Source organism: Uloborus diversus, chromosome 10, assembly GCF_026930045.1.
Source record: "Uloborus diversus isolate 005 chromosome 10, Udiv.v.3.1, whole genome shotgun sequence".
Classification (NCBI taxonomy): Eukaryota; Metazoa; Arthropoda; class Arachnida; order Araneae; family Uloboridae; genus Uloborus; species Uloborus diversus.
This window is the reverse complement of record NC_072740.1, coordinates 40,694,033-40,721,652: the sequence shown is the minus strand read 5'-3', so window position 1 is coordinate 40,721,652 and position 27,620 is coordinate 40,694,033. Positions and strand designations below refer to the sequence as shown.

Here is a 27,620-nt window from a genome sequence, read left to right as displayed (position 1 = left end):
CTAATGCTTGACCACTCGTATCTTCCAACCTTATTATTATTATTATTATTATTATTATTATTATTTGATTGCTTGCTGCTTCTAATTAAAACTTCCTAACTGCTCATTATGTTTAGTTACTTAATCACTTTCCAACTAGTGCGTAAATTATCTTACTACTGTGTCATTACCTTAATGTTTGCTATCTTTTTAATTACTTTACGACTGTCTAAATTATAGTAACTATTAACTACGTCTTGCTTTCTGCTACGACTCGACTGCTGTCAAACTTTTTACGTCGTTTTACTAAACATTCACTATAGCCTAACGAAATGATCTCTTACTAGATTGTACTGTCTATCTTCTTTCACCCCCTATCTAATGTTTACTGCATTTTTTATGCCTTTAATTTTTCTACTAATACATAACTAGTCATGGCCAACACAAAGATGACTTGTCTATGACGGTCATATATGATGTATAGCAAGAACTGTATAACAGCTATTTTGTGCCAAAACCCCAAAATTTCCGAATTTATTGTAGTGGGTAAAAAGCATAATTAACGCAAAAACTATTGTAGCTTTCTTTTACAATTTAGTAATATTACGAGTCACTAATAATAATGTAAAGGTACTGTTATGAGAGTGCTGTATTCAGTCCTTTTTTGAGAAATGTGTCTTTTTACTAGATTTTCTATTATTTTCTTACGTGAAATCTGTTCATTGACCCTTTTTATTCTCTCATCACCCACTGAAGGCCCATTGGATAATTAACACAATGTATTTTAATGTGTAATCAGCCTATTGAATTATTAACTTCAGATCGTATTACGCCATATGTTCAGCTTTTCTACATTATATGTAAAGCTCAGATATTTAAAGCGATCTTTTAATTAAATGGGGTGTTCGTTAAAAAGTGATTGCACATAATCAGAATTATTAAATAATGTTCTCAATAAGTAAAATTCTACAGGAAGAGTCTCTGTATTAATAAAATCATTATCATTTTAAGATTTTTTTTTTCAGAAATATGAAAATATTATTTAGAGAAGAAAGTAACGTTTGCATCAAACGTGTTTTTTAAACGGCAACAATCGTTGTTGTTTAGGCTAGTGTTTGTTCCTAATTTGTGAGTTTATGTTCTTTACATTTAGATAATATGAAAGCAACTGCACTAGTCAGGAGCTTGGAACAGAGGGATTCGAGGGGGTCACCCTCTTCCCCCTCCAGATGATTTTAAGCCATTTACCTCTTATTAATATGGTAATACTCGTCGTGAAACGACCGTCATGACCACAGGAAGAAATTTTTGGCTCGTTATGCCCTCCTATGGGAAATTCTGGCTGTACTTTTGCATTAGTAATTAATTCTGATATTTCACTAACACATAGTGAACTTCATTGCACACGCTTAATTCCGTCTCGTTACACATTTCTTTCTGTTATTTCTTCTTCCAGTAGTGTGTTAAATGCTTATATTGAATGTATCATGATCAATCCTAATTACCTTTGCACCATTCCTTGACCATTAAGCTCATTTTATATGTTTATTTCTAATTAGATCCGAATTTGAAATCCTCATGGCGAGTTGATTTTCAATTATTTACTTTTCGCAGCATTTGAAAAATACGTTACAATTTTTAAAAGTCGTGTATTCATAGCCTAATTGTTGACTACTTCATATGTTTAATCTTGTATTGATATATTTCTTTGTACAACACCCTTTTATTTCCGTTTAATTATTTCAGTACCCCAGGTGACTGTATTCGTAAGCAAATTTTAACGCCTCATGTGCCAAAATTATGTTGTTTCCTCCTGTTTCATCAACCGCTCAGCAACCATTGTTATAATGTATGCGAGTTTTAATATTTATACCATAATTTATATACTAATCTGATTTCCAGCTATTCCTTTCAGATGACATTTAAAATGCCTGCCAAATTAAGCGGCTGCTTTTTGTTTGCGCCTCAAGTGACTATCCATGGGCACTCTAAATATCTCACGAATCATGAAAATCATGTCACCTTCGCACCTTTCCTCCACTATTAAAAGAATATTAATACTGTATCATACGAATTTCTGTATTTTTCCCCTCACTGCTCCTTTCTTATACCCCCCCCCCCCCCAAAAAAAAAAACTACGTAAAAAAAAAAACTTTCTTCAAGGACAGACGTCTGTCCTTTTCTTTTCCTCCACTTTTCTTTGTTACCATCTTTCTGAATTTTTCTTGCTCTACAATTGATTCCTGCGAGTGGAGTCTGTCATTAGCGGGCGTTTTCGACTCAAACATGTAAATTGCTTTTATTACGGTTTTTTAATGGCTGCATGCGTCTAACATATATCCATACTTTGCGTATGTCCAACGTCATTTCATTACAATTATTTTTCGCATTCATGAAACTATTTAATGCAAAGCTTTATGTGACTACTCATATAGCCTGCCTTCATTATCTCATAATTAAATTGAATACCACAAATTCTTTAACGACTAAGAAAGTACCGTGCAATTTATTACAATTTTAGTATGCCGTCTATGATTCAAATCGAAATTTGAACTCCAGTAGAATAACAAGTAAAATATTTACAAAATGGGAACTAGCTTTCTCATTTCCTCTTTGTCTTAATTGTATTCGTTTCATCCCGTTTTCATTTAATTTCTTCACACTATACCTTTCAGATAACATGCCTGCAAAATAATGCGACTGCTTTTTGTTTTCTCTTCAAGTGACTATCCATGGGCACTCTAAATATCTCACGAATCAAGAAAATCATGTTACCTTTACACTTTTCCTCCGCCATTAAGAGAATATCACTTCAAGGGACTATCCATGATCACTCTAAATATTTCACGAAACAAGAAAATCATGTAACCTTTGCACCTTTCCTCCACTATTAAGAGAATATCACTTCAAAGGGACTATCCATGAGCACTCGAAATATCTCGCGAATCAAGAAAATCATGTCACCTTCGCACCTTTCCTCCACTATTAAGAGAATATTAATACCATATCATGCGAATTTCTGTATTTTTCCTCTTACTGCTCCTTTCCCATACCCAAAGTGATAAAAATTTCATTACTTCCTTCTTATTAATCCTTGGAGAGAACCCCCGCTGATTTGGTTGCTGTACTATGCCAACAAAAAAAAACTTTCTTCAAGGACAGACGTCCGTCTTTTTCTTTTCCTCCACTTTTCTTTGTTACCATCTTTCTGAATTTCTCTTGCTCTACAACTGTTTCCTGCGAGTGGAGTCTGTCATTAGCGGGCGTTTTCGACTCAAACATGTAATTTTGCGATCATTGTGAAAGTATATTTTGATAGAATTTATCTTTGCCACAATGACGCAATTTTTGTTTTCCTGATTTTTCGAGAAAAAAAAACGATGTGGTGGAACGAATTCAATTCATTTAGTGGACCTGGAAAGTAGTTTAAAAGTGCGGAGTGGATTTCGAAAGCTTCATGCTGTTATAAAAATTCAGATGGTTGTTTCGTGATTTTTTTTATACGTTTGTACGAGTTTGCAACATTGAATTTTAAAGAGAAACACTAAACGTTTAAAATAGAAAGTATATTTTGATAGAATTTATCTTTGCTACAATGACGCAATTTTTGTTTTCCTGATTTTTCGAGGAAAAAAAAAATGTGTGGTGGAACGAATTCATTTCATTTAATGGATTTCGAAAATATTTGAAAAAGTGCGGAGTGAATTTCGAAAGCTTCATGCTGTTAAAAAAAATTCAGATGGTAGTTTCGTGATTTTTTTTTTTTTTTATATGTTAGTACGAGTTTGAAACATTGACTTTTAAAGAGAAACACTAAAGACTTAAAATAGAATTCTAACTTTATATGAAGTATTTTAAGAAATAAAGGTTGATCAAATACAGAATATATTTGACACTTTAGTAAATAAATGAACTGTTTAAGAGCATATTTGTTTTAGTTATTTTAAAAATAAAATATACAGTAGTTTGAAAACGAAATATTTGACTGTTTAATTGTTAAAATGTAAATCTCTCTCTGTGTGTGTGTAAGCATGAAGTATTAAACGTTTTTAAAATTGAAATGTTAATCAGTTTGCTAGAAAGTGAAATACATTTTTTTAACTTTAATGTTAGGCAGTTTCAAAGAAAATATTTCACGTTTCAAAGCATTATTCGAACCAAGTATCCGACATTTTAAGAATAAAGTTTTACATTTAATAAAAAAATGAACTATCTATAACTTAAGTGTTAAATTTTTACGTTAGTAAAAGGTATTTTTTTGACTGCTGAACTGTGAATCGTTGATCGTTTGCAAAAAACTGTTGGGAGATTTCACAATAACTTAGTTCATAGGGTAAAAAAAATATCTATTGAATATACGTATAATCAATTACGTAAATGTTAAGCATTTAAAAGTAAAACATCAACTGTTTTTAAACCTTAAGCGGTGTAAAAATTAAAATGTTATTTTTTCCTTCGACATTCTCAAAATATGTATATGAGAAAATTTTAAATATGAACAGTAAACTCAATATTTAACAATTATTTTCAATACTCTCCAAACAATTAAAGGACAGGAATTCGACTGAAATATACTAGAAACAGCTAACGCTAGATTATCTGAACAGTTGATCGATTTTTTTTATCGGGTTCATAATTCTGACAGAATTTCGCAACACTTTATCATACTTTAGATTGTCTGCAACTGACGAAAGAGGTAATGTAAAAGAGTAAAAGTATCAGCTTTTACTTCAAGGACTTTCATTTTTTCCCAACTTTCGCTTTTTCTAATTGAATATGTATCAGTTTAGAGAAGATAACATTTTAAACTTGTATCGTTATCCTTTCTTTGTTGATAGCAGCTTTGATGCTCACTTTCAGGGTATGATGATGATTTAGAATTTAGTTTAAATTTATTGAATATTTTAAAAATCGAAGTTACATTAATTTTGGATTTTATTCTATTAATAATTATGTATTAATTTATAAAGCAGTTTTTATTTCTGCACTACGTGATAATTAGAGTTCACACGCGCGTAATTTTCTGAGTCCTTTTTTTTTTTTTTTTGTACAATTAATGAAGAGTGATTTCTCAAAGCGATATCGATGTATATGTAAATTATATCTTTTAAAATTATCGTAAATTTATGATTGATTTAAAGCTAATTTTCAAGAATTTTTATACGTTTTGAAACAATTTTATTCTTAGACAGAAAAGCATATTGGTTGGTCATTAGTTCCGTTTCGTTTTTATGCTGATGCAAATGGTTAAACATACATGGAGAAAGATTGCTAGAAAAAATATTTAGTTTATTCTTCCCACTGTTTCATTTTTATACCGTTTCAAATTCATTTATTTTCAGATTTCATTCAATTAGTTGACTCTTAATTTAAAGAACGTTGCGATTATGTAGTACATTTTTATTACTTTAATAAAAGTTTCGCACAGTTTGTGTTCCAACTTTTCCGATCTAGTACGAGCAGCCAAGTTCTTTTCAGTGTGCTACGTCTTTTATGCGATATTATCTTACTGAAATTTTATGTGCATTAAAGGATATCATACTGAGTCATATTCAATTTGATTTTTAAAGAGCACAAAGATGTGTAAATTTTTGCCCATATGCACTGTATCACGAGGTGATGTCATACATTTCTTTGATTGACTTTCTAATAAATTATTGACCACCATATTTTCTACATTGTTGAGCCATTAACTCAGGGACTAAAAAACATGAATAATTCACGAATTTCTAACTGCGTTTTGCTAATAATATTCGTCCGCAATTACATTGTACTTAATAGCGTTTTGGGGTTTCTTTTTATAAGTTATGAGATTTAACCGTCAACGTTTTTTTTTTTTTTTCTTGTTTGAAATATTTCTGCACTCATATTTAAGCCAATCAATAGCGTAGAAACTGTTGAAGGCAAAAAGTCAAAAATAATGGAAAAAGATTCTTGCCTTTTCCCCCTTTTCAACAATGGAATTGACAGTAGGTAAATTTGTTTTCCTTCCTTTTTTTCTTTTTTCATGTTGAATTTCTTTGTTTTGAATTGTATAAAAGCATAGAATCGCATTTCGTTTAGCGTCTATTGTGTAATAAATTTGTTTTCAGTTTATTTTATTATAATATCGCTCACGGCGCATTGATATCCATTAGCATTTTTCTTTGTGTTTCTGCCATATTTCAAATAAATTATTTGTAATTTTTTTATGGGCGGACATGATGGTTTAAGAACATATTTTGTAATATTATATGACAATTCACTCCAAAGCTGCTCGATAATGTGTTGATGCTATAAATTCGTTACACAAAAATTTACCTGCCGCCTGGAAACAAAAGTTACTCTTTTTGAAGTGGCATTATTTATTTTTGGAAAGGTATATTTTTCCTACACTAGTATTTTCTTCAAAAAAGTGATAAAGGTTAATACATTTATCTGATTAATTTGTTAACCCGTCCAATTATAAAATTATAAATGCATACGGCAATGCATATGGCAAAATATTTGCCATAACAATATGTGATAAAACATTTGGGCTTTCTTGAGTTTTAATGAAGAGTTAATTTTGTCTGAATGATCGTATTTAAACATGAGGAACTTCAGCTGCAAATTTTACTTCGATTGACCTTATCACTAGCGTAATATCGTAGCAATAATCCCATATCGTGAAACATTTATGCAGAAAAATATCCGCAGCCTTGAGTGATCAATGTACTTTTTCATTATAAATTACTATTTACTTCATAAAATTAAGCAGGATTTCAGTAACCTTGAATCCTCAAATTATTTTCTCTAATTAGAAATTTCCCGATGCGAGCCATGTTCAGACCACCCTTAATACTTATCCATGTCTTAAATCAAACCTACTAATAAGCAGTGGCATTTTTATAACATGTTTATAGTGAGGTTAACCCTTAGTAGCACCAGAGTCTTAACGCTACCTTCAGCACTGCTCTTACATCTTTGTGCCAAAACTTCTCCCTCCTAAAAACAAAGAAGTACTTACAAAAAAGGGGCCATTCTTCGTCTGTTCTTGTCATTATTAATGTCAGGTGACTGTTTTACTTTCTCTTTTTACACATACGGGGGTGTCTGTTGCCCTCGCATCCATTTAGAAGAGAAAGCTGGTAGCATAATTTACTTTTAGCCTCCCTGCCTTTCATGGGTATTTCATCCCCCCCCCCCACCTCCCCTTCGTTCTCGTTTCTGGTTCGTTTTATCTCAGTCGATACCTTGAGTACATTTTCTACAGGTCGTTAAGGTTAAGGTTTCGGTTTTGGGACACACCTGTATCGAAGCTAATGAACTAATGGGATAAAATTGAAAGTTGATTTAAATCTCTAAAAGAAACATTTATCTTTGACTCTTCAGCTCTTTGCTGAAGTGGTTTAGTCGTTAAAAAGTAAATTGCTTTGAAATTGTTTTTTTTTTTTTTTTAGATATTTTTTATTTTTTAATTTTGGACATTTGCTACATAATATGTTGGTACTTAGAAATTAAAAATGCTGGTAAGTTAGTTTTAAATACGCTTTCTGGGAGTTTAAAATGCCATCAAAGCACGGAATGAGATCGCCTTAATGGAATTTTTAATCGCATTCTTCAGGATAAGTTGGTTCCAACCGCACCTTATCAGGCTTCTGATAGATAGTCCTGATAGCTTGAGCAAAAATGGACTGTCGATCAAATCATTATCTCTATATGGAGCCAAGCGCACCTTGTTAAGTCGATTTAATTATTCAATATCATGATCTTTCTTTTTTTAATTTTTATCAATAAATCAAATGAAAATTTCCTTCTATTGCGTCTATCCTCCAAGAAACGTTGGTGCACAAAATATTTCTGAAAAAATTATTATACATAAGACTTCGCGAAAAAATACTAAACCCCATACTTTAACTGCACGGATAACTGTTAATGGAATTTTCAATGTTGATACAATGTAGACTTTTTTATTTGAAACTTTTCAATAATCTGTAGATTTTTAAATAACACGTTAAAGCCACTGTAAAATTTAATTTTAAATACTATTTTATAAAAAAACTGTATTTAGTAATAAATACGCTTATCCTAATAGTTTATTTAAAAAATAATAATATTTAGGTTGTTATTAGGTTGTTTTTTATATTTGATAGTTTGAAAGTCTATATTTTTATTGCATTAATTATTTTTTCATATCGTACTCTTCAAATTTAAAATATGTTTCTAGCTACAGACATGACGAAATGAAATCCTGACTGGATATTTCAGTGGATTTGAATTAGTCATTTTTGCAAACCAGTTCTGCAAAGCAGTGTTTTTAAGGCATGTAGTTTACTAAAGCAAAAAACGGGTCGATTCCTTATTGGATATTTGATAGTGCGAACACTGATTCGAGTCACGAATGGTTTGCTTAACGAACTAACTGGAGAACGCAGAGCAAGTACAAGAAAAATTCTATTTTTAAAAAAAGAGCCAATGAAATGAAGAATATGTTCAAGTGTACATTGTGCTAGTTAAAAACTTCACTCATTTTTCAAAAACATTAGTTTCGGTTTTCTTACTTTTTTTTTCTTTTTTTTCAATTTCTCGCTGTTATTACGTTTCTACAGTGCAAAGCTGACTTAGCATAAAGCATTGTATTATATTATATATTTTTTTAATGATGAATTATTATTTATGCTTATGTTTTCGTTAACTATTGCTCTTAGTGATGTTTTTCGTAACTAAAAGCGCGATGTGGGAAAAGTATAGTTTTTCTTCTATAATCATTTTTTAATTTATTTATTTTTATTATTATTATATTTATTTATTTATTTATTTTTTTATTTTATTTTTTTAGTAGCTCACTTGAAAGTTATGCTTTTGCGGCGAGACTCCTGCTAAAAGTTTGTAAAAATATGAACCTTACATATTGGATTTTGTCAAGTAATCTCACTTAGACCCTGTATTCGTTAACTTTCAGGACATGCGATTAATTTAACTAACAAACTAACGCGGAGAGGTAGTTCAGTATTATTGACTACTATCACTGATTCAAACTTTTGAAGAACAATATATTTAAGTCACAGATGTAAACATCCTATCTTTTACAGACATTCAAAGCAGAAGACATGTGTCTGGAGTACAGGTGTCTTCCTTTCCATCGGACCTTTAAATGATCAGCTGTGGATTTCATGGGTTTTGAAATAGGCTCAAAGGAAATAAAATGCTCAGTTACTAATTAAAAATCTAGTGTTACAAATAAAGTGGTTTGAGCTTTAAAGATACAGTGGCCGCCGCTTATATGAATCACGTTTGTTCCAAACAGTTTAGATTACGTTAAGCGGCTGTTTAAAAAAAGCAGATAATTCAATAAAGCTAGATATTGAGTGGTTTTTTTGAAAATTTGATTTTTTAAAGCGGTTGATTCAATTAAGCACTGAGATTCTATTAACCGGTGGTTGCGTCAACTGTGTTTTGAAAAAACACAGAAAATGTTTTTTTTTTTAATTGAAATGTCCATCCTAAACTTTACGCTGCTTATTTTGCGACAACGAATAGCATTGTATCTGGTAACAGCCGTTTGCCACGGTACATCTTATTTCCAATTTCAACTTAATTATAACATTGACGTTTCAGTCTTGTGAACTTCATAATAATGATAGTGATGACAGTAATGTGTACTTTAAGTTTCAGATTTGGCGGAAAAGATGATTTAGCTCAGTCTTTGAAAGATAATGTTAGTTTATCTACCACATGCTCCGAAGAGATCATCTCATCGTACGCATGCTCTTTATCTCGATTCGTGAGCAATAAACGAGATATTGATGTACTTTTTGTCATCTATTATTGATATCTAACGACCAGGTAATACACAGAAAAAATGAAACACATTTATTTAAAATATACCAAATGCTACAACAGCGCTGCACGAAACAAAAGTGAAGGAAAACATTCTTTTTTGAAGTTTAGCCCTGACCTTATCATTAGGGTAATAGCAGTGCAATTGAAAAGCCACCCTGTAGATCGTAAAGTAACCAGTCATTTTTGCGTGTCCTTCCAGTAAGGCGTCTTTAATCTTACAGACCAAGTCTGTAAAAAAACTTATTATTGGGAATTCACTTTGTTTTGTTGAAGGTTGTAGACTAGCTCTGTCTCATTAATTCCAATACAATTAAATTTATTTTTCGTTAAACTCCGAGTACAATTAAAGTGACTCTTACGCCAGCCTTGGTAGTTTGAATATTTTGATGCTATCTTTGTTAGTCACCATATGAATGAGGTGATCACACTACTAAATGAAATTTGCGTGACGAAAAAACATTATTTCTGTGTCTGAAAAATTTTCCACTTGGGTAACTTCGGGGTTTAAAAAAATTGCATGCTCTGTTGCGTATTTTCCTGATTGTTTGAAAAAGGTAGTTAGCTAAAACTTGGCATTTATTGACACGCTATGTAATTTTGCATTTTGAAGATTAATAGTTTAGACTAAAAGAATCAATGTGTCTTGATGGATAAGTAAATATATTGTTTAAAAGGTTGTTTATCCTGTCTCGTAGATACTGCATATTTTTCTACTTTGAATAATGTAACGCCAATTATTATTTATTTATTTATTTTTGCTTTGACGTCTGCTAAGAGAACTTGTAATATATGAGGAGTTGATGATAGACGAAGTACTTAATTTGTGTTTTAACCGGGGCTGCGGAGTAGAAGGAAAAATGGCCGATTCCGGAGCCGCCCTTGTATTTGGTTGTTCTTGTTTCCTAACTTAAATGGATACTTTTCCGTTAAAGTTACGACTTGTTTACTTACTACCTTGACGTAAATAGAAAAACTACTTAAAGCGCTGGCCGAAATCTGATATGAAAATCCAAGATTTTAAAAATAAAAGTTGCTGAAAGTCGCCAATTGCGAAAATTTTAGCTTGAAATTGCGATAAATAAGTTAAAATCGCCAGAAAAAAATACGCCAAGTGACGTGCCTTTAACGGAAAAGTACCCTTTAATGTATAACAATATTAGTTTTCAAGTTGTCAAACTGATTTGACAACGAGGAAACTCCTTCTTGAAAACAAAAATTGTTTTTGAACCAAACCTTAATTGATAATAAGGCTTTTTCGTGGCACGTATATATATATATATATATATATATATATATATATATATATATATATATATATATATATATATATATATATATATATATATATATATATATATATATATATATATATATACGTAGGGGTAGGAAAAATCGCAATCTTTCTTTTCTTTTTATATTTCCATATTCTAAAGTTCCGATTCTTTGCGTTACTTCCACAAGTCGATTTTCCCAAAACATTCGTGGTTCTTGACACCAAAAAGTTACTTGATTTAGTAAACAAAACAAAGAAGCATTCGCATTGCTATTTAGCCACGCACCCGGTATGTATGGTCTTTGATACATTTTCTGCGAGAGGGAATCTCCCACCCAGATTATTTTCATAGTGAATGTTAGAGAATTTGACCCGGACTCATACCATACCGACCTGAATTTTAGTCCTTGTATAAATGTGCTTAGTATAAATAATAAAATACAGCTTACTTTGGACATCTAATGTTTTGATTTCGATATCTGTGATTTCACGCATCTCATTTAGAAGATCCTTATTTCCCTTACGACCCTTGGTCTCAAAAAAGATGGCGGCCTGAAGATGCCTCTAAATTTTTAATTTTGTCTCCTAAAATCCAAGGATGGTTCGCTTAATAATTTCAATCACAAATCTTGTCATTTCAATCGTGTTTCTTCAAGGGTAAATCATGGCGCAGATAGCGTCATTAAAATTCTTAGAGGAAGGGGGTAACTAAAGGGTTTTTCTCTTTTGGGGGTTTTCTTGTTCTTGAGGGTGTGTTCCTTAATACTTGATACGGTGAGCCACCGTCCTTGGGGGATAACCCCTGTCTTATTCATTATTTCTTTCAACTTAATTTTCCCTTTTTTCCCCCCCAAGATAACGAGACAGCTACAGCAACAGATACAGAAAACAAAGTCAAGGCCTAAAACCATTGATCTTTGAGCCGCAAAATATGTTTCCATGGTGCAGTGCTATTTGGTAGATCTGCATCGCACACCTTTTGCACGTGTTGTTCGGTTGATTGTATTTATTAAATACCGATTTTTGTGTCCTTCTGCTCTTTTTTGTGTAAAAACAAAAGTCCTATGAATTTAGATCGCAACGGTAAAATTAGTATCCTTACCATCCGAACGCCTATACTCAAACTCGCTCTGTAGTGTCATTAACTACAAGTACTCAAATGGCTTTTATATATAAGCATTCCATTCTTTAAAACACTTTCAAAAATAAAATAAATAGTTCCCTTTCCCATCAAATTCTTAAGCCTTCAGGTTACTGTCAGTATTGTTTTTCGTTTCTTTTAACAGCAAGAAATTTTTTTCTATGTTTTTAACGCCTGTCGAAAAACCGAACTCGCCCAAAATGAAGGGCATGATAGAACGGGATTTGGGGATGAATGATTGACATTCAAAGTCCATTCCATTTGAAAATGGGGGTGGAAAAGTGCTCAAGAGAGGGTGCAATCAATCAAGCGAATCCAACTCTACGCAGTTCTCTCTCTTTTTCTTTTTTGCTTGTTAATGCAGCCAGAAATCGCACCAATTTTTAGGTTAACGCCTATTACTTTTAGATTAATGGTTTAAAAGGATATTTGGTTCATTCTGAAAAAAAAAGGACCCTTTCGAAACTTTTGTTGCCCTTCTTTGTTGGGCCATTCAAACCTTTAAACGGCGTTTGACTTCTGGGCGACGTGGTATTTTATGAGGTGTTCCATTCTTGACATTATCCTTAAACGATTTATTTTTAGATGTGAAAGCTGCGTGTGAATGTTGCTCTCTTTGAAACTCTTTTTTTTTTTTTTTTTTTTGCATTGATCGTGTTGATTGCAGTTATTTTTATTTTAAATGCTTCAAAAAATAATTCTTTGAATAATAATGGGTTTTTATACGTTCTATTAATTCACTTGCAGAGGCTTGCATAAACGCAAGTGATTAAGTAATATGTTTAAATAATACTCCTGAAGAGTTCGTGATTCATTTTTGCTGGCCGAGGCAGATAAGAGATATATTTTAAAGCTTTGAGTATATCTTATAACACTACTAATTCTAGATGTTTACATCCTTATTTTTAAAATGAAAATCCCAGAAGCATCACACGCTAATGATATTGTTCAGGTTAGGGGCACAGCGAAGGGGATTAAACTCCTTGAATATTTTGTTTTAAACTATATTTCCAGTTCTAGTAAGGATCGTTGAATCTGTACTTGTAAGGATCGTTGTGACCTCCCCCTCCCCTTCTCTGGAAGAGAACTTTAATCTTGTTTGAACTAACTCTCCCGGTCAGGAAACACTTTGACTGCTCAAGGGTCAGGGCACAGCGAAGGGATGTTTTGGGGGTTTAACCTACCACAAAGCTGTTGGTGTTAAGTATGAAATATTTTGTGCATCACCAGGATAGCGTACAACTAATTACAGCAAAATGTTGGTTCATTACTTACACATTAATATGTGATGAAACCATATTCCTAAATGGGTAAAACATGCCTCTGACATTTTTTTTTTTGCTGAATTGCGCTTTCTTAACGTTGATGTTCATATGTTTTAAATCCATATCAATGCATTAAAGAAGAAATTGAGATTATTCGAATTCGAGGTTTTTTCCATTGACATTGGTAGCGTTTAAAGTTTTACTATGTCGGGATAACGACGGCATTTTTTTACTTTCCTCTGACCCAATTAATTTATAAATCAAATCCTATAAATCATTTTCAGCTCGGCTGTCGGCTGATTATCAATTCAGAATCCTTTTTTTTTTTAAATTAAAAGTTTCCAATAGCATTTGGTGGTAGATTTTAAACACCAGTAAATTCACAATTCAATGAAACTCTTGTATCAATTCTTCAAAACAAACAAGGTTAGTGAGTGTAGAAAGTGTAAGATGCATTAAAATACCATCTTCTTCTCCCCGTTGTTTTGATATTTTCTAAATATTCAGCAAAATGGAAAAAAATAGTTTAACTAACAGTAAAAATAAGCAATGTCAAAAAGAAGTAAAATAATGCCTTCAAAAGCAAATCAGTTATGTAACGAATTTTGGTCATATGATTGATGAATATCATGACTTTTCACGCTTCATTCATTTATAATAGATGAAAGCTGTTTCTGTCGAGCAATCATAGTTTTTATTTTCTACGAGTAGAAATAATTTTACTGTAATGTATTTTCCTCTGCTGAACGCATTTTCTTGTCTGTGGTGGTTCCATTATACTTTAATAAGTTTTTGTGTCTAAAATGTCTTTAGCCTCTCATTATGTCTTCCTTTAAATTGTTTCTTTCTCAAGTTTTTCATTCTTCAAAACATGTATTTATGTTAAGAATATTTTTTTTTCCACGCGTGATTTCTTTCATAAAAACTCGTTTTAGAGGTCAGTTAAAGCCGCAATTTCAGATACAATATCTTGAAACTCAGGGTGTATTATTTTCTGAAACTACTCATTGCATTTGGTTCGTTCTCGGAATGAAACATAGGTGTGGGCCATCATAAAACAGTCTCTCTTTATTCGCGGGTCCCAAATTTCGTGGATGGAAATTTGGTTTCTACGAACTGGCGTGTGTTTACGCTGAGCTAGACAAGCATGTTCTGCCGGTAGGCTAGCCACACAAAGCCTTTAATGGCCATCACGAGTTTCATTTTTTGAGGCAAAACCTGACACGAAAAGCTCTAAAATTTGCAGCTCGAGCACGTGCCTTTCAACCGGTGCAGACCAGGACCCCCGAAAAGGTAACTTGAAATTTTCTTTAGTGTGCTTTTACCGCCGTCTTTGTCAACGCCCAGGATACAATTACTACATATATCATTAAGCATTTACCCCTTTTCTCTGTCATTTCGAATGATGTTTAGTGTTATTATTCACGACTCCGCTCAAAGCTCGGAGAGCATTAAGATACAAAAGTTTCCACTTTTTGTTCAAATTGCGCGGACGTGGCGTCATGCTTTCTTTCTTTGAATGCCTCTGGGCATTAAAGTGTAAAGCTTCGGGCCTTTTTTTATTCGAACCCTCCTTTTTTAAGAGTCTGCCCTTTGGCCTGTGACCCGCTGATTGCGCTAGGAATGGTGGGAGTTTGAAAATATGAATCACACAGCTTCGTGGGAATAATGCTGAGACCAGTCCAGCTGCAGTTATTGGGAGCACGTCCAATCAAGATCAATTTGTAGCATCCCAGCGTGGATCTCAATTACATGACTTCACTTTACGAGCATAAATTTCCCTCTCTTGGACACTTCAAGGGAAAAAACACACAAATATCACCAATTAGAGTAAATGGAAGTCATTCTGATACGTATTATCTTTTTTCCGTTGCCAAGCGGAACTTTCTCTTTCCATTGGTCTTCTTTGTCCGAAACTGGGAATCTTTTTTATACTTTTCCCCAGCTACGAAAACGCAACAGCTAAATCAACCTTCTGCTCTTAGAAACTTGAGATCTCAACTTAAGAATTAAAGCACATCAGAAAAAAATTATCTATCCATTATAAGCTTTGAATCTTTTTTCATCGCCCAAGCTACCATGTGCCAAAGCGAACTTTTGTCCTTGAAGGATTCTTTTTCCCCCCAACTTTGAAAAAACAAAATTGTCTTTCTTACTGTGTCATTTAAGCATTTTATGTTAATATATTTTGTCTAGTCTTAAAACTTTCACTGCAACGAGAAAAAAAAAATTTAACAGCTTCTGTAACGTGCATGCATCATTAAACAACTTGTTCTGTATCAATCTTTTTTTTTTTTTTTTTTTTGCAGGACATTATCTCTCTGCTTGAAATCAGTGATACGCTTTATAGACACAGCAAAGCAACTTGTATAGGGCCTCAAATACATAAAACGTTTAGTAAATTTTCTGAATGTTTTGCAATAAAATTTGTTCTACCCTTCGGGCGAAACTTGTTTTTTTTTTTTTTTTTTTTTTTTTTTTTTTTTTTTTTTTAACTCTTTTGAGAAACGTTCGTTTTAAAGACGATCACTTTTTTCTATGCTTTGTCCGCATACTGATTCATTGAGTTTTAGGTAATTTTGCTAGATTTCACTTAAAACAAATAAAATGCTTTAGAGAAAACATCCTCTTTTATATTTTAATTTTTTTCAAAGTGTTTTTAAGTCGACTAAACGCCGCGCCACCTATAAAAATAAAAAATTACTATACCCGACTAAGAGACGAGTGATTCTTCTAAAGGTTTGAATAAGAAATGCTCTGCAGCAGGGGTTCTCATACCCACATTCGTACCCCATCATTCGTTACCACAAAAAAAGCATCCAATGAAATGCAATGTAATAGTTAAAAATTTAACTGTGAAACTGTTACAGTTGACTTACGAATAGGTAACTAAAACAGCAAACAATATATTTTATTTTAATGGACATTTTATTGCAAAGGTTTTGCCAATCAGACAAGAAAAGAACTAGAAACTGATTGGTGAGCACACTAGGTTTATTTATTTATTTTTTTTGGAAATTCCATCAGTGCTCTAACTTGTTAAATTCAGCTGTTAACAATGATCAACATAAAGATTGTTTTTGAAATTGAGCTCAACACCTGGACTTTATGAACTCGTACCCTCGTGACGTTAATACGCCCCATATATTTAGCAGCAACAGATTATTATTAAATCCACTGCTTAATGCATGTTATCGTCATATATATAATAGCTAATTCACTGATCTAGTAACCCTCTGACGCTATCAACAATGAAATTCACGCCGTGGCATGATAATTTGATGATATTTTCTGTTAATGTTTGACATGGCAGGGAAATGCTTTATTTTAACAAGGCTGAACTGAATCCGGTAACTTAACTGTTTTGCTGGTAAGACTAATTTTAAGAGAAGGAAGAAACAAAAAAGTGGTCAACAATGAACGCTATTTACTGGAGTTTAAGGTTAATCCACTAGAGTTAGGGTTGAAATTTCAACTATCAAAATATCATCAAAAAGGCAATCGCTTCGTTCAAATGTAGAAGCAATTTTCACCTATCATACCTTGACGGGCGATTTTTTAGCATTAAAGATTCAAGAACTGCCAGTTGTTGTTTCGTTGAATGACTAGTGTGGTGATTGACTGACTTAACATGGCATACATGGTACTTCGGCAGTTGTTTACCAACTGATTCCAAAATTTGTCTCAGTGCTTGTGTGTTTTGTTCAGTATTTACTTCCAATGTCATTGGCATTTATGCCATTATTAGTGACTGAATCTAAAAAAGGCAATATCCATTAAATTAATTACAGTGCTATTGTACTTAATGAGCGAAGCACTATATACGACCTATTGCTAATTTCATAATTAAAGCAGTCATTTATGCATCCATAAATGCAATGAGAATTTTTTCGCCCCTATTAATCGCTAAATAATAACAGCTTAAAGACAGAATAATCGCTGCGTATTTTATTGGACCTAATGACGCATCAACTCTCATTTTAAACTCAGGATTTTTAATGAGGAACGCGATGACGGAGAGAATTTAGAAAAATAAGAAACGACGTTTAAAAAAATGACACTTGAATATTCATTTCTGGGAAATTATGTAGTAGAACGTTTGTAACAACCAAACTGCGCCATTGAAATTTGTAGGGGGGGGGGAATGTTTTGAGGGGTATTTTTCACTTTTGGGGAGGGGCTCTTGCTTTTGGGGGGTGGTCGTTGCGATACTTAGTGGGTGCGCCCTTGCTCTTAGGTGGTGGGCATTCCTGCTTTCCTACATTGTTTAATAAAAGCATGATAATTTATTGCACTGAAGATAATCAGTTTTCAATCTGTAATTTGATATTAATTGAAAATCTTCTTCAAAATATTGGTTAATTGATTCAATTAATTTTCAGCACAAAAGTTATTAATTCGTTATAAATGTTGATGTAGCTTAGTGTGAGATAAGAAGTAATCATTCGTAAATTAGTGAAATCGATGAATTTTGCAATGAATTTCATCGACAGGTAACTAATGTAGATAACAGTAACAATAACAGTAACTAAACTGTAACAATTGATAACAGTAATTAAACAGTAACAATTGTAGGTATCAAGAAATTTCGATTTGGAAGATTTAATTGATAGACGATTTTACGTTTCGTCTATTTAGAAAAAAATCTCATCAAATTCCTTATTTGCATAATTTGTGTTGTTTCCTGAATTGGTGCATTTAAATTGATTGAAAAAAATTATTATCGAGTTAAACTTTCTTCTTTTAACGCGAGCATGGCACGGTGAACCTGTCGCCGCGCCTGCACAATTTTTAGGGGGAAAATGTTTAGGCCAATCAAATGATTATCATTATATTGTATCGTCGAAAGAGCGTCAATATATTCTTTGAATGAGGGGTGGAGGGGGGGGGGACAGATCTGGGCTTTCAGGTCCCTTTATCTTGTCTCATATCAATAATTTATGCTAGAATAAATTTAAAAGTAAAAAAACTTAAAAATATAATCTTCCGTGTCACAAGTTAGGCTTGTGCCATCTAAGTGAATTACTTCAATTAAGATTTTTTCCTTGTGATTAATTTTAAAATTTGAGTGAAATTAGTGTTTAAATGTAATTTAAAACAGTTTCGAGATATGATGCGAATTACTGGTGGAAGATGGAATTTGAATCCAAAGGGACAAAAGAGAGTACTAAAAAGATGCAGCGTTGTGGTGTAAAATTAGATTTTTGATCTTAAAAAAAACCTTTTTTCGGAAAACGGGCTCCGTCACGAAGGTCTTTTTGCATTAAAAAAAACTTGTCTAAATTAGTTAAAACTTGAGGTCTGGGTGGCACAAGTAGCCAAAACCTGAATTTGTTACTCTCAAATCAGAGGCTGTTTATAAATGTCACACTTTTTTCAACACCCCCTCCTCCTTTGTCACAAAGTGTCACACTTCACCTTACCCCCTCCCCTTACCACACGCCGCACTGTTTTTCATTAGCATATTCTCATTAAAAATGCGTAATGTGACACTTGTTACACCCTCTCTACCTCTTGTCATAAACTATCACATTTTCATGACCTCCCCCTCCCCACCATCAAAGCCTGACATCTTTTGCAAGCAACCCCTTAGTTAATTTCAAAAATACTATTCACATGTTTATGTGTGTCATGTCAGCTTTTTTGCTAGAAGGTTCTCTATTAATCTTAAAATTTTCGTAACTCTTAACTGCTTTGCACCTGAATTGCAACCAATAGTGCTAGTTTGGGGCTGAAATGAAGTCACACTCTTTTTTCAACATTTCTGATCCCCTCCCCTTCCGTCTTTGCTACTAAGTGTCGTACTTCACCTTACTCTTTGTCACATGTCACGCTTTTTTTCATTAACACATTCTTTTTCAAAATGCGTGATGTCACACTTATCCCTCCCCCTCCCTCCCTCTTTTCACAAACTATCCCGATTTCTTGACCCCTCCCCTCTCAAAGCGTCACATCATTTGTGGACAGTTCCTTATCAAAACACGAAAGTAACTCTGACCACACTGTGGGGTACATTTCTTTCTGCGATGTAGAAAACAGACCTTGTATTGCATGTTTGGACCCCTGAGTGACCTATTTGATAATTTTAAGTCACTCACTTTAATTTTCGAAATGATGTACAAAACGGAAAACATAGTTATAAAACCGAAATATGAAACCAACCCTTGATGAATAGATAAAAAAAATAAGACAAAGATAACAATGGCATTTTTGTTTGGTTACAAATTTGTTTTTTATTTATATGCACTTTTGTTTATAAAAAATCAAAACTATCACAAATCCAAGAAGAAATCGAGAGAGTTTGGACATAGGAAAATGACACTAACCAAATTTGTTTAACTGCATTCATTGTGGTTGATTTTTACCCGTAGTCAGAAATAGATATCTGCTCTATAACTGTATTCAGTGCTATTTGAGCGCTACTTGGTTTGCTCAGACATAATACAGTAAAACCTGTGATGTTGACCACCCTTGTAAGTTGACCACCTGTCTAAGTTGACCGCTTTTTTCAGGCACGGAATTAGCCCTTATCATATAAATTATCAACCTCTGTAAGTTAACCACCTATTTAAGTTGACCACTAAAGTAGTGCACCGCACGTGGTCAACTTACACAGGTTTCACTGTAACAGCCCGAAAGTAGAGCATGTATTTTTCACCGTAACTTATACTTGCGTAATGTACTAAACTTTGAATAAACATTGTCTGTACAAAACAATATTGAAAAAGATATTACGATGACGCAAATTATTCGACATTGTTAAATAACTCTTCTATACTTAGAAAAGTTACTACCAACGGCGCTCCTCTTAACTATTATTGTAACGAATGTTACTTACCTGAAAGTAGTGGAGGGAGAAGGATATTCTCTGTTTCAAATAGTTTTTCGGAAACGCCTATCTAATGATGCGCTGTTCTAAGAAACCGCCATCTGACTTCGCGTAAGGCTAAATATATATTGTTTTTTCTTCAAAGAAGCACAGGTGTCACCATCTTCTAATATTGCTTTGAATGGAGACTTTAATGATTGTTTACTGAACCGTTCTACATTTAGGACTCTATGCTTAGTTGGGTTTTAGTTACAAAAAAGGTCCGACATCGTCCAATCCGAAAACATAATAAGAACTAATGAAAACAGTCAGTTTTCTTCTTATAAAAGCCCCAATTTCTTCCTGATAAAATCATTTGGAATTGAAGAGTTTACTTTCAAAACGGATTATATCCAGTAATATATTTTTTTGGCAAAACGAAAAAAAAAACCTTTTACGCACAAACACTAACAGTTAGAATTTCGAATTTTTCACTATGTTTTGGTAGAACAACAAGTGACTATTGGCATAAGTCTAGGAATTTTTCTCAATTTTATCAGACCTAAATTGAAAATTTTATTTTGCATATATTCCTTTTTTGTGTAAAACAGTGGATATCGTCCCTTTTTGCAAAAAAACACGCATTTTCTAGTTTACTTTCAAAACGGATTATATCCAGTTTTTTATTTTTTGGCAAAACGGAAAAAAACGTTTTACGCACAAACGCTAACTGTTTGAATTTCGAATTTTTCACAATGCTTTGGTAGAACAACAAGTAACTATTGGCATAAGTCTAGGAATGTTCCCATAATTTTATTAGACCTAAATTGCCAATTTTATCTTGGATATATTCCTTTTTGATGTAAAACTGGATATCATCACTTTAGCAAAAAAAAAACACGCGTTTTCTTCAGAAATAAACTTTAAAATTGAAACAAACTGTTCAACATTTCTTGATACATTTTTTTTTACTCTACTTTATTCCTTCTTACTTACTTTATTCTTTTTATTGAACATTAAAAAAAAAAAAAAGACTTTCGATCCAATTAAGTATGAACAATGAAACCACCCAAGCCGATTCAAATAATAACGTTGTAGGTATTAATAGATCACAATTTAATCATTAATTAATCAAAATTTAATAGTAATATCAGTTATTCAATATTAATTTAGTAATCACAATTTGAGGTCGCGCTTGCCTCAGTGACAATCGACTTGGACAAGGAAGGTACAAGGTGCTGCTATTTCTTAATACGGAAGGGCATCATGCTTGATTGGAAATGCTCAGTCAGTGCCTCGCTCCGATATTTTATTTGTGAACTACTTTTGAATTAGAAGTGGCAAATTCAAATTTGGATATGTACCCTTTTGATATGAAAGTGAATGAGTGGATACCTGCAAATAAGGCATAAGTTCCACTTAGCTGTAAAAGACCTGGCAAGAAATAAGGGGATGGATATACAACGTTTAGGTGGTAAAACTAATGTTTACACAATTTTTAACAGTAGATATAAACCACTTCGATAAAAAAAGAAATTCATGGGTCGATGAGGCTTATACTAGATATTCTGAAGACAAAAAAAAAAACGTTTTTTTTTTTTCGAAAAGTGGATATAACCCGTTTTGAAAGTAAACTCCTCAATTATTTAGCACTATATTTCTTATGCCAATTTTGAGATGATAAAACTGAAACATGTCATCATCTTTTTTCAAGAAATAAAAAAGAAGTAAATTTTCTTTTTTTTTAATGCTTATTCTTATAAATTTCTCCCAGATTAGGTATCTATTGTATTTAATTAAGCTTAATTCTGAAGAAAGAATGTTTACTTATAAATACATATTAAAGCAAGCGTAAGTGTTTCTTTCAAAAATTACTTACGATTTTTTGCATTCATTACGCTATAGTTTTGCTTCACATTATGTACTTAAAAACAACGTAGGATTTTAAAAGAAGAGAAAAGTACATCATGCCCTTATACACATATGTGTAATTTTAGAGTTTTACAAAATAAATAAAATTGAATATCGCACTAAAAATAAATGGTTTGAATAAAATCAAACTGTCCTGTTCAGTTGTGCGTTTTGAAATGGATGACTTTAGTTCAGGAGGAAACTTACGTGAATTTGTTATTTTTCATATAATTCAGAAAAAGAAAAACTTTCCAAAAAACTGAAAGAGATATTTAGCTTGTTTAAAATGAAGTTTACATGTTTTCAATTTTTTCCTCCCTTGGAAGAAACTCTATTTCTCGTTTATATCACATGCAGAAAAATTCCATGCACAAAAAGATATTCATCGTGAGCAAATGATTTTCATTGTTTTTCTTTCATTGTTCATAACATTGAATTAGAAATTACTTTTAGATAAAAATAATTACTGACAGGATCTAAGAACATCTTTGAACAGCTGAAAACTCCAACTTTTATCAGAAAATTCTAAGGTGTCGATGTGGTAACTTTCTCTCTCTATCTCTCTCTCTCTCTCACACAACTGATTGGGATAATTTCCATCCCCCTCCCTATTTATTCAAAGTTTGTGTGCAGAATATTCACTCCTTGCTTGAATAGTTCTTAAATTTTCTGCTATCAGGACCATCTTCATCATTTGAGCGAAATGTGGCAGCATTTTATTGTGGTTTTCTCAATAAAGTAAGAAAGCGCTTTACATGCCTTAATATTCTTCGCTTGTAAATAAGAGTGCATAAAGTTGCTTTTTTTTTTTTTTTTTGTAAAAGTAATAAAATATTTATTTTTGTTTTGTGTGGAAGTAACTCATTCTTCCTGTTTTATCAGTGCACTCGATGCAGCTTTTCGATTTTACTAGAGGAATAGAAAGAAAATCCAATCGTTAAAACAGAATGATTAAATTTGAAAGCTATCGTTAGATTGGATTGCTTTCTTCGTGGTTGCAACTGTGTATCAGCACTCCACAAAATTTCCGAGGAGCATAAGAAAGCAAGCGATTAAGAAGATGATTGTTTTTAAATCCTGTTATGATGAAGCGAAACTGCTTGATATGCAGATGAACTTCATTCCGCATTGCTGCTGCGTCGCTATAGCTGTATCGATTAAAGCTAAATCAACCCCGAACGACAAGTTTTTGAAGCTGTTGGGTCGGTCACCTGTTATGAATTTTCTTCTGGGGAAAGATAGAGACGCCCCAGGGGTGCTCATCTCACTGAGTCTTTTTCATTCCATCTTGGCCTGTTCAGAAGATTCCTTTGACACTGGACGCTCGGAGGTTCCAAACAATTGTTTGTTACGAAGTTTCTCATGGTGGACTAAAAAGTGGTTTTCTTTTTTATGGTTAGAATTTTTTTTTTTTTTTTTTTTCGAATGTAATTTATTGTCACATGTATCCCGATTACCAAATACTACCAATTTACGTTGGTCATAAAAGTTGTCAAAACTTTTCCAATTTAAAACTGATTTTTTTCTGAAGGGCTCTGTTCAGATAATTTATGATCAAAGGCTGTTTTATTGATAATACTAAAATTTAGATTAACTTTTTTCTGTATGTAGTTCTAGTGTTCTAAGCATATATGCTAATGTAGATTATTTGTACTTAAATAATGTTTTAAATATTGTTCCATTTCTTTCTCACAGTGAGCTTGAGAATCCAAGGATAATCCAGATGGTCAGAGGCGACGAGACCGATTCGAGAGATCCGGCGGGAGTATGACCTCGACGACCGGACCTTCCCCTCCTCCCTTTGCCTCCGTCACCTCAGCAGTGATTTCTTCATCGGTAACGCACTACACCGCAGCATCCATGGTCAGCAGCAACTCAGTCAGTGGCGGTGTTGACGATGAAGAACCGTGCATCAATGGCGGTAGTCCACCTTCCGTCATTCCTCCGGACTTGCCGATCCAGCAAAGAGTTTTGGCCCATGCACCCTCAACAGCCCTCATGTCGATGCGATCACCTCTTTGCGAAATGGACGATGATGACGATGATGATGGTCGGAAAGACATGATGAAAGGGGATAGATCTCCTGGCGATGACTGTCAGTCATCGTTGCCGAGTCAGTCCCGCAATAAGCGAAAGAATTTCAAGCCAAGAAATATTGTGTACCATTACTCAGACTGCGAGTATGATGAAGATAATACTGATGAAGAGGGTTTCAATGATCAGACTGAATTTTACAGATCCAGCCCAAACCGTCGTTCTCCTTCCTCCCCTACCCCAGCGAGGAGTTCTGAAAACGACAGAGGGAATGGTGGTGAACAACCTTTGGATTTGAGTAGTGACAGTGGACCAACTCGCTGGAAAATAAACCTGAAGCAGAGAGAGGACAGTCCTTCTTCTCTTCATAATAGTGCGCGAAGTCCAGCTAACCTTTCTCGCTTCGATTATTGTGAAGATGATGATGATGGAGATTACTCTCCAATGGAAGAAGATCGTGGCAGGACCCCGGTAATGGACTTGTCAAGAAGTAGCGCTCGTGATGGTACTGTTTCTGGGTCTAGTCCCAGTCATTCCAGCACAGGACGTGCTGTTGAATCTCCAAGTAGTCCACGTCTTCCGTGCCATCAGAACTTTCCACCTACAAAACGAATAGCTTACGAGCCCCACATGACACCAACTGCTGATGGAGCGGCCATGAAGGATTACGCCGAGAATACCATGAAGGAATTATTGGGCATGTATGGCTTAAACGACGGTCCAGAAGCAATGACAAGTCACGTACCCATTCATAATTATTCTTCAGGTAAGATTTGATCAATATTTTCTTCGAACCAGTACATTCACTGATAATATGTAACACATTAATCGTGGTCAGGAACGGAACAAGGAAGCTGTTTGCTGGTTAAACCTCCTCCACGCGTTTCTTTATGCAAATGCTGGTATGGTACTATATATATATATATATATATATATATATATATATATATATATATATATATATATATATATATATATATATATATATATATATATATATATATATATATATATATATGCAAGAACTGTTACAAACTCCCCTCAATACAAAAATAATCTGGTTGCGCTAGTAATTGCTTATTATGATACTTTAAATGTCATTATGAAGCCTTAAGTATAAATCAAACCATTTTCTCTGACAAAACATTAAAAATGTTTTATTTTGGAAAAAGTATTTATCATTGTAACAGATCTTAAATGCAAAAAGTGGCATAATAGAGGAAAACACATTTAAACTATCTGATTTTGTCACAGAGATTGACGCGATGTTTTTGCGATGAAAAAAGACAAAAGCTAAGTTGCTTTAATTTCCTTTTTTAAACAGAACGGATCAACAAGGAAATTTTCTCTAAAATTAGTTACTTTTTTTTTTTTTTTTTGCACATTCCTCATTACGCAATAAATCTTGTTCCTTAAGGTTTGAATACAAGTTCAGGGTGAAAGAGGGAGGGAGGCACACAGAAATTAGATTCAGTTTTAAAACCAATTGCTTGTTTCAAGGCTTTTTAGTTCATTTCTGCTCTCTTTAGCCCGCAGCCTTCGTGAACAATGCAGGAAAAACTGATGTTTCTGGGCTCTTTCCCCCCATTAATTTGCCTTTGCCACGTTTTGGCTTCAGGCAACACTTTTTTACTTAATTTTAAGGCAATTCTAAGAAAGATTGCTTTCTCTTAATGGCCAAAAATGCATTGAAAAATGACTTTGTATTTTTCTCATCAAAGGAAATATTGTTTTTAAATGTCTTCTTGTACCTTATGTGTTATGCATTACATATGGTGCTATAGAGAAGTGTCAGACGTATATCCCACTTTGAATTTATTAATATTTTTTCTAGTTTATTCTATTTATCTATGCTTGTTGTAAATATAAAATAATAACTTCTAATATGAACCAGTACATGTAAGTTTATTTATTGCACTGCACCTCAGTCAACTTCATGGCTTTAATATTCTGAATCCAGGGATACCAACCTTCCTAAGAACAGGAGCGCACCCCCTAATTATCGTGAAAACCTTCCAGAAAAAAAGTCCCCCCCCCCCCAAAAAAGAGAAAAATACCCCTCAACCCCCCCCCCCCAAGTGTCAATGGCGCAGTCTGCTCCAGTCTGTGTCCTAGTTGGGCACCCCTGCTGAATCCGTTAAGAAAAAATTTTAAATCCTTTATAAAATATTACTTGTCAAGTAAAACCGTTTCTTTAAGAAAACAAACTAGATATGCCAGTACTAGAATAAAAACACTATTCTTGTTTAACGAAAGAAGTAAAATAATTTTTTTTTAAATATTTTTATGATAATCCCAGTTATTCGATTGCGCTATTGGTTGATATTTTCTGTGATTATCTTTACTTTTATAAATAAAGCAATGTGAATCAATTTGCTGCCTCTCGACTGTAGAATTTGATTCGTAATTTACGAACTTTACGGAATGTACACCTTTAGGAATTATATAGCCGGTTGGTATTTACTTAGGTAAAACTATTAATGCTAAAATTATTTCATTTGCTAGTTTTTTAGACACTGTTAAATCAAAAAGTTAATTTCTGCTCAACTTCTGAGGCTGGTAGAATAATGATACTTTTACAGCAAAAGACGTCATAGTTATTACATATTACGTGGAACCAAAATCTGTATTTGGGTCTGAAAATGATTTAATTTTCCTACATATTTTGCTCACTTTAATGAAAACTTTGGATACTTTAAAAATTACTTTTATTTTTGTCATGCGAGTTATTTTTTATGGTATGTCTCAGCATTAACAATCACAGAAAAAAACATTTTGATATTTTTAAAAAGAGTTATTTGGAAATACCTTTTTTTGAAAAAAGATTTATTGCTGGTTAAGGACTTTTCTGATATCTTAAGCGAACATTTATGGTATGTTATCTTATCAAACATTATGATGTTAATGTTGCTTGATGTAATTTATTTGCGTAAGCTGATAAAAAAAATATTTCTCCATTTTTCTACTTAGTTTTTTTTTTTTTTTGAAGCCAAAGGGTTTTAAAAAATGAGTTAGAACTTCAATTTTTAATAATAAGCCGTTGTTTTTTACAGATGATAGTATTGTCGCTACAGTTTAGGAAATATTATAGCAGCTGTGCACTATGCTGTGCTGTGCCAAATTTCTTTTTCAGGGTTGTCTTCTACTCGATTTTTCTAAATTTGTTCTTAATATTTAAAATAACTCGAAATAAAGTATACGAACAGTGAAAAATCATAGGTTCTTAGCATTCAATTGACATCACTACATCCTGTCAAAATATACAAATTTATTAAATTTCTAACTTTCATAAGGGATTCTTCAATTTCAATTTCTTTTTTAAAATTTCAACCAGTTGCTCGGTTGTATAGTTTTTCATAATTGAACCTCTGTCTTTGATGACAGCAAGTAAAAACTACTCTAGCA

The 27,620-nt window shown here is 33.0% G+C and overlaps 1 protein-coding gene across 1 annotated transcript in view; it reads left to right on the top strand.

Moving 5' to 3' along the window:
- The window catches only part of LOC129231725 (uncharacterized), a 205,633-nt gene that overhangs the window by 38,743 nt on the left and 139,270 nt on the right, over nt 1-27,620 (top strand). The window contains exon 2 of the mRNA XM_054866088.1: nt 23,877-24,981. Within this exon, the coding sequence (XP_054722063.1) occupies nt 23,949-24,981 (1,033 nt within the window). The 5' untranslated portion in view covers nt 23,877-23,948. The remainder of the gene's footprint in view (nt 1-23,876; nt 24,982-27,620) is intronic.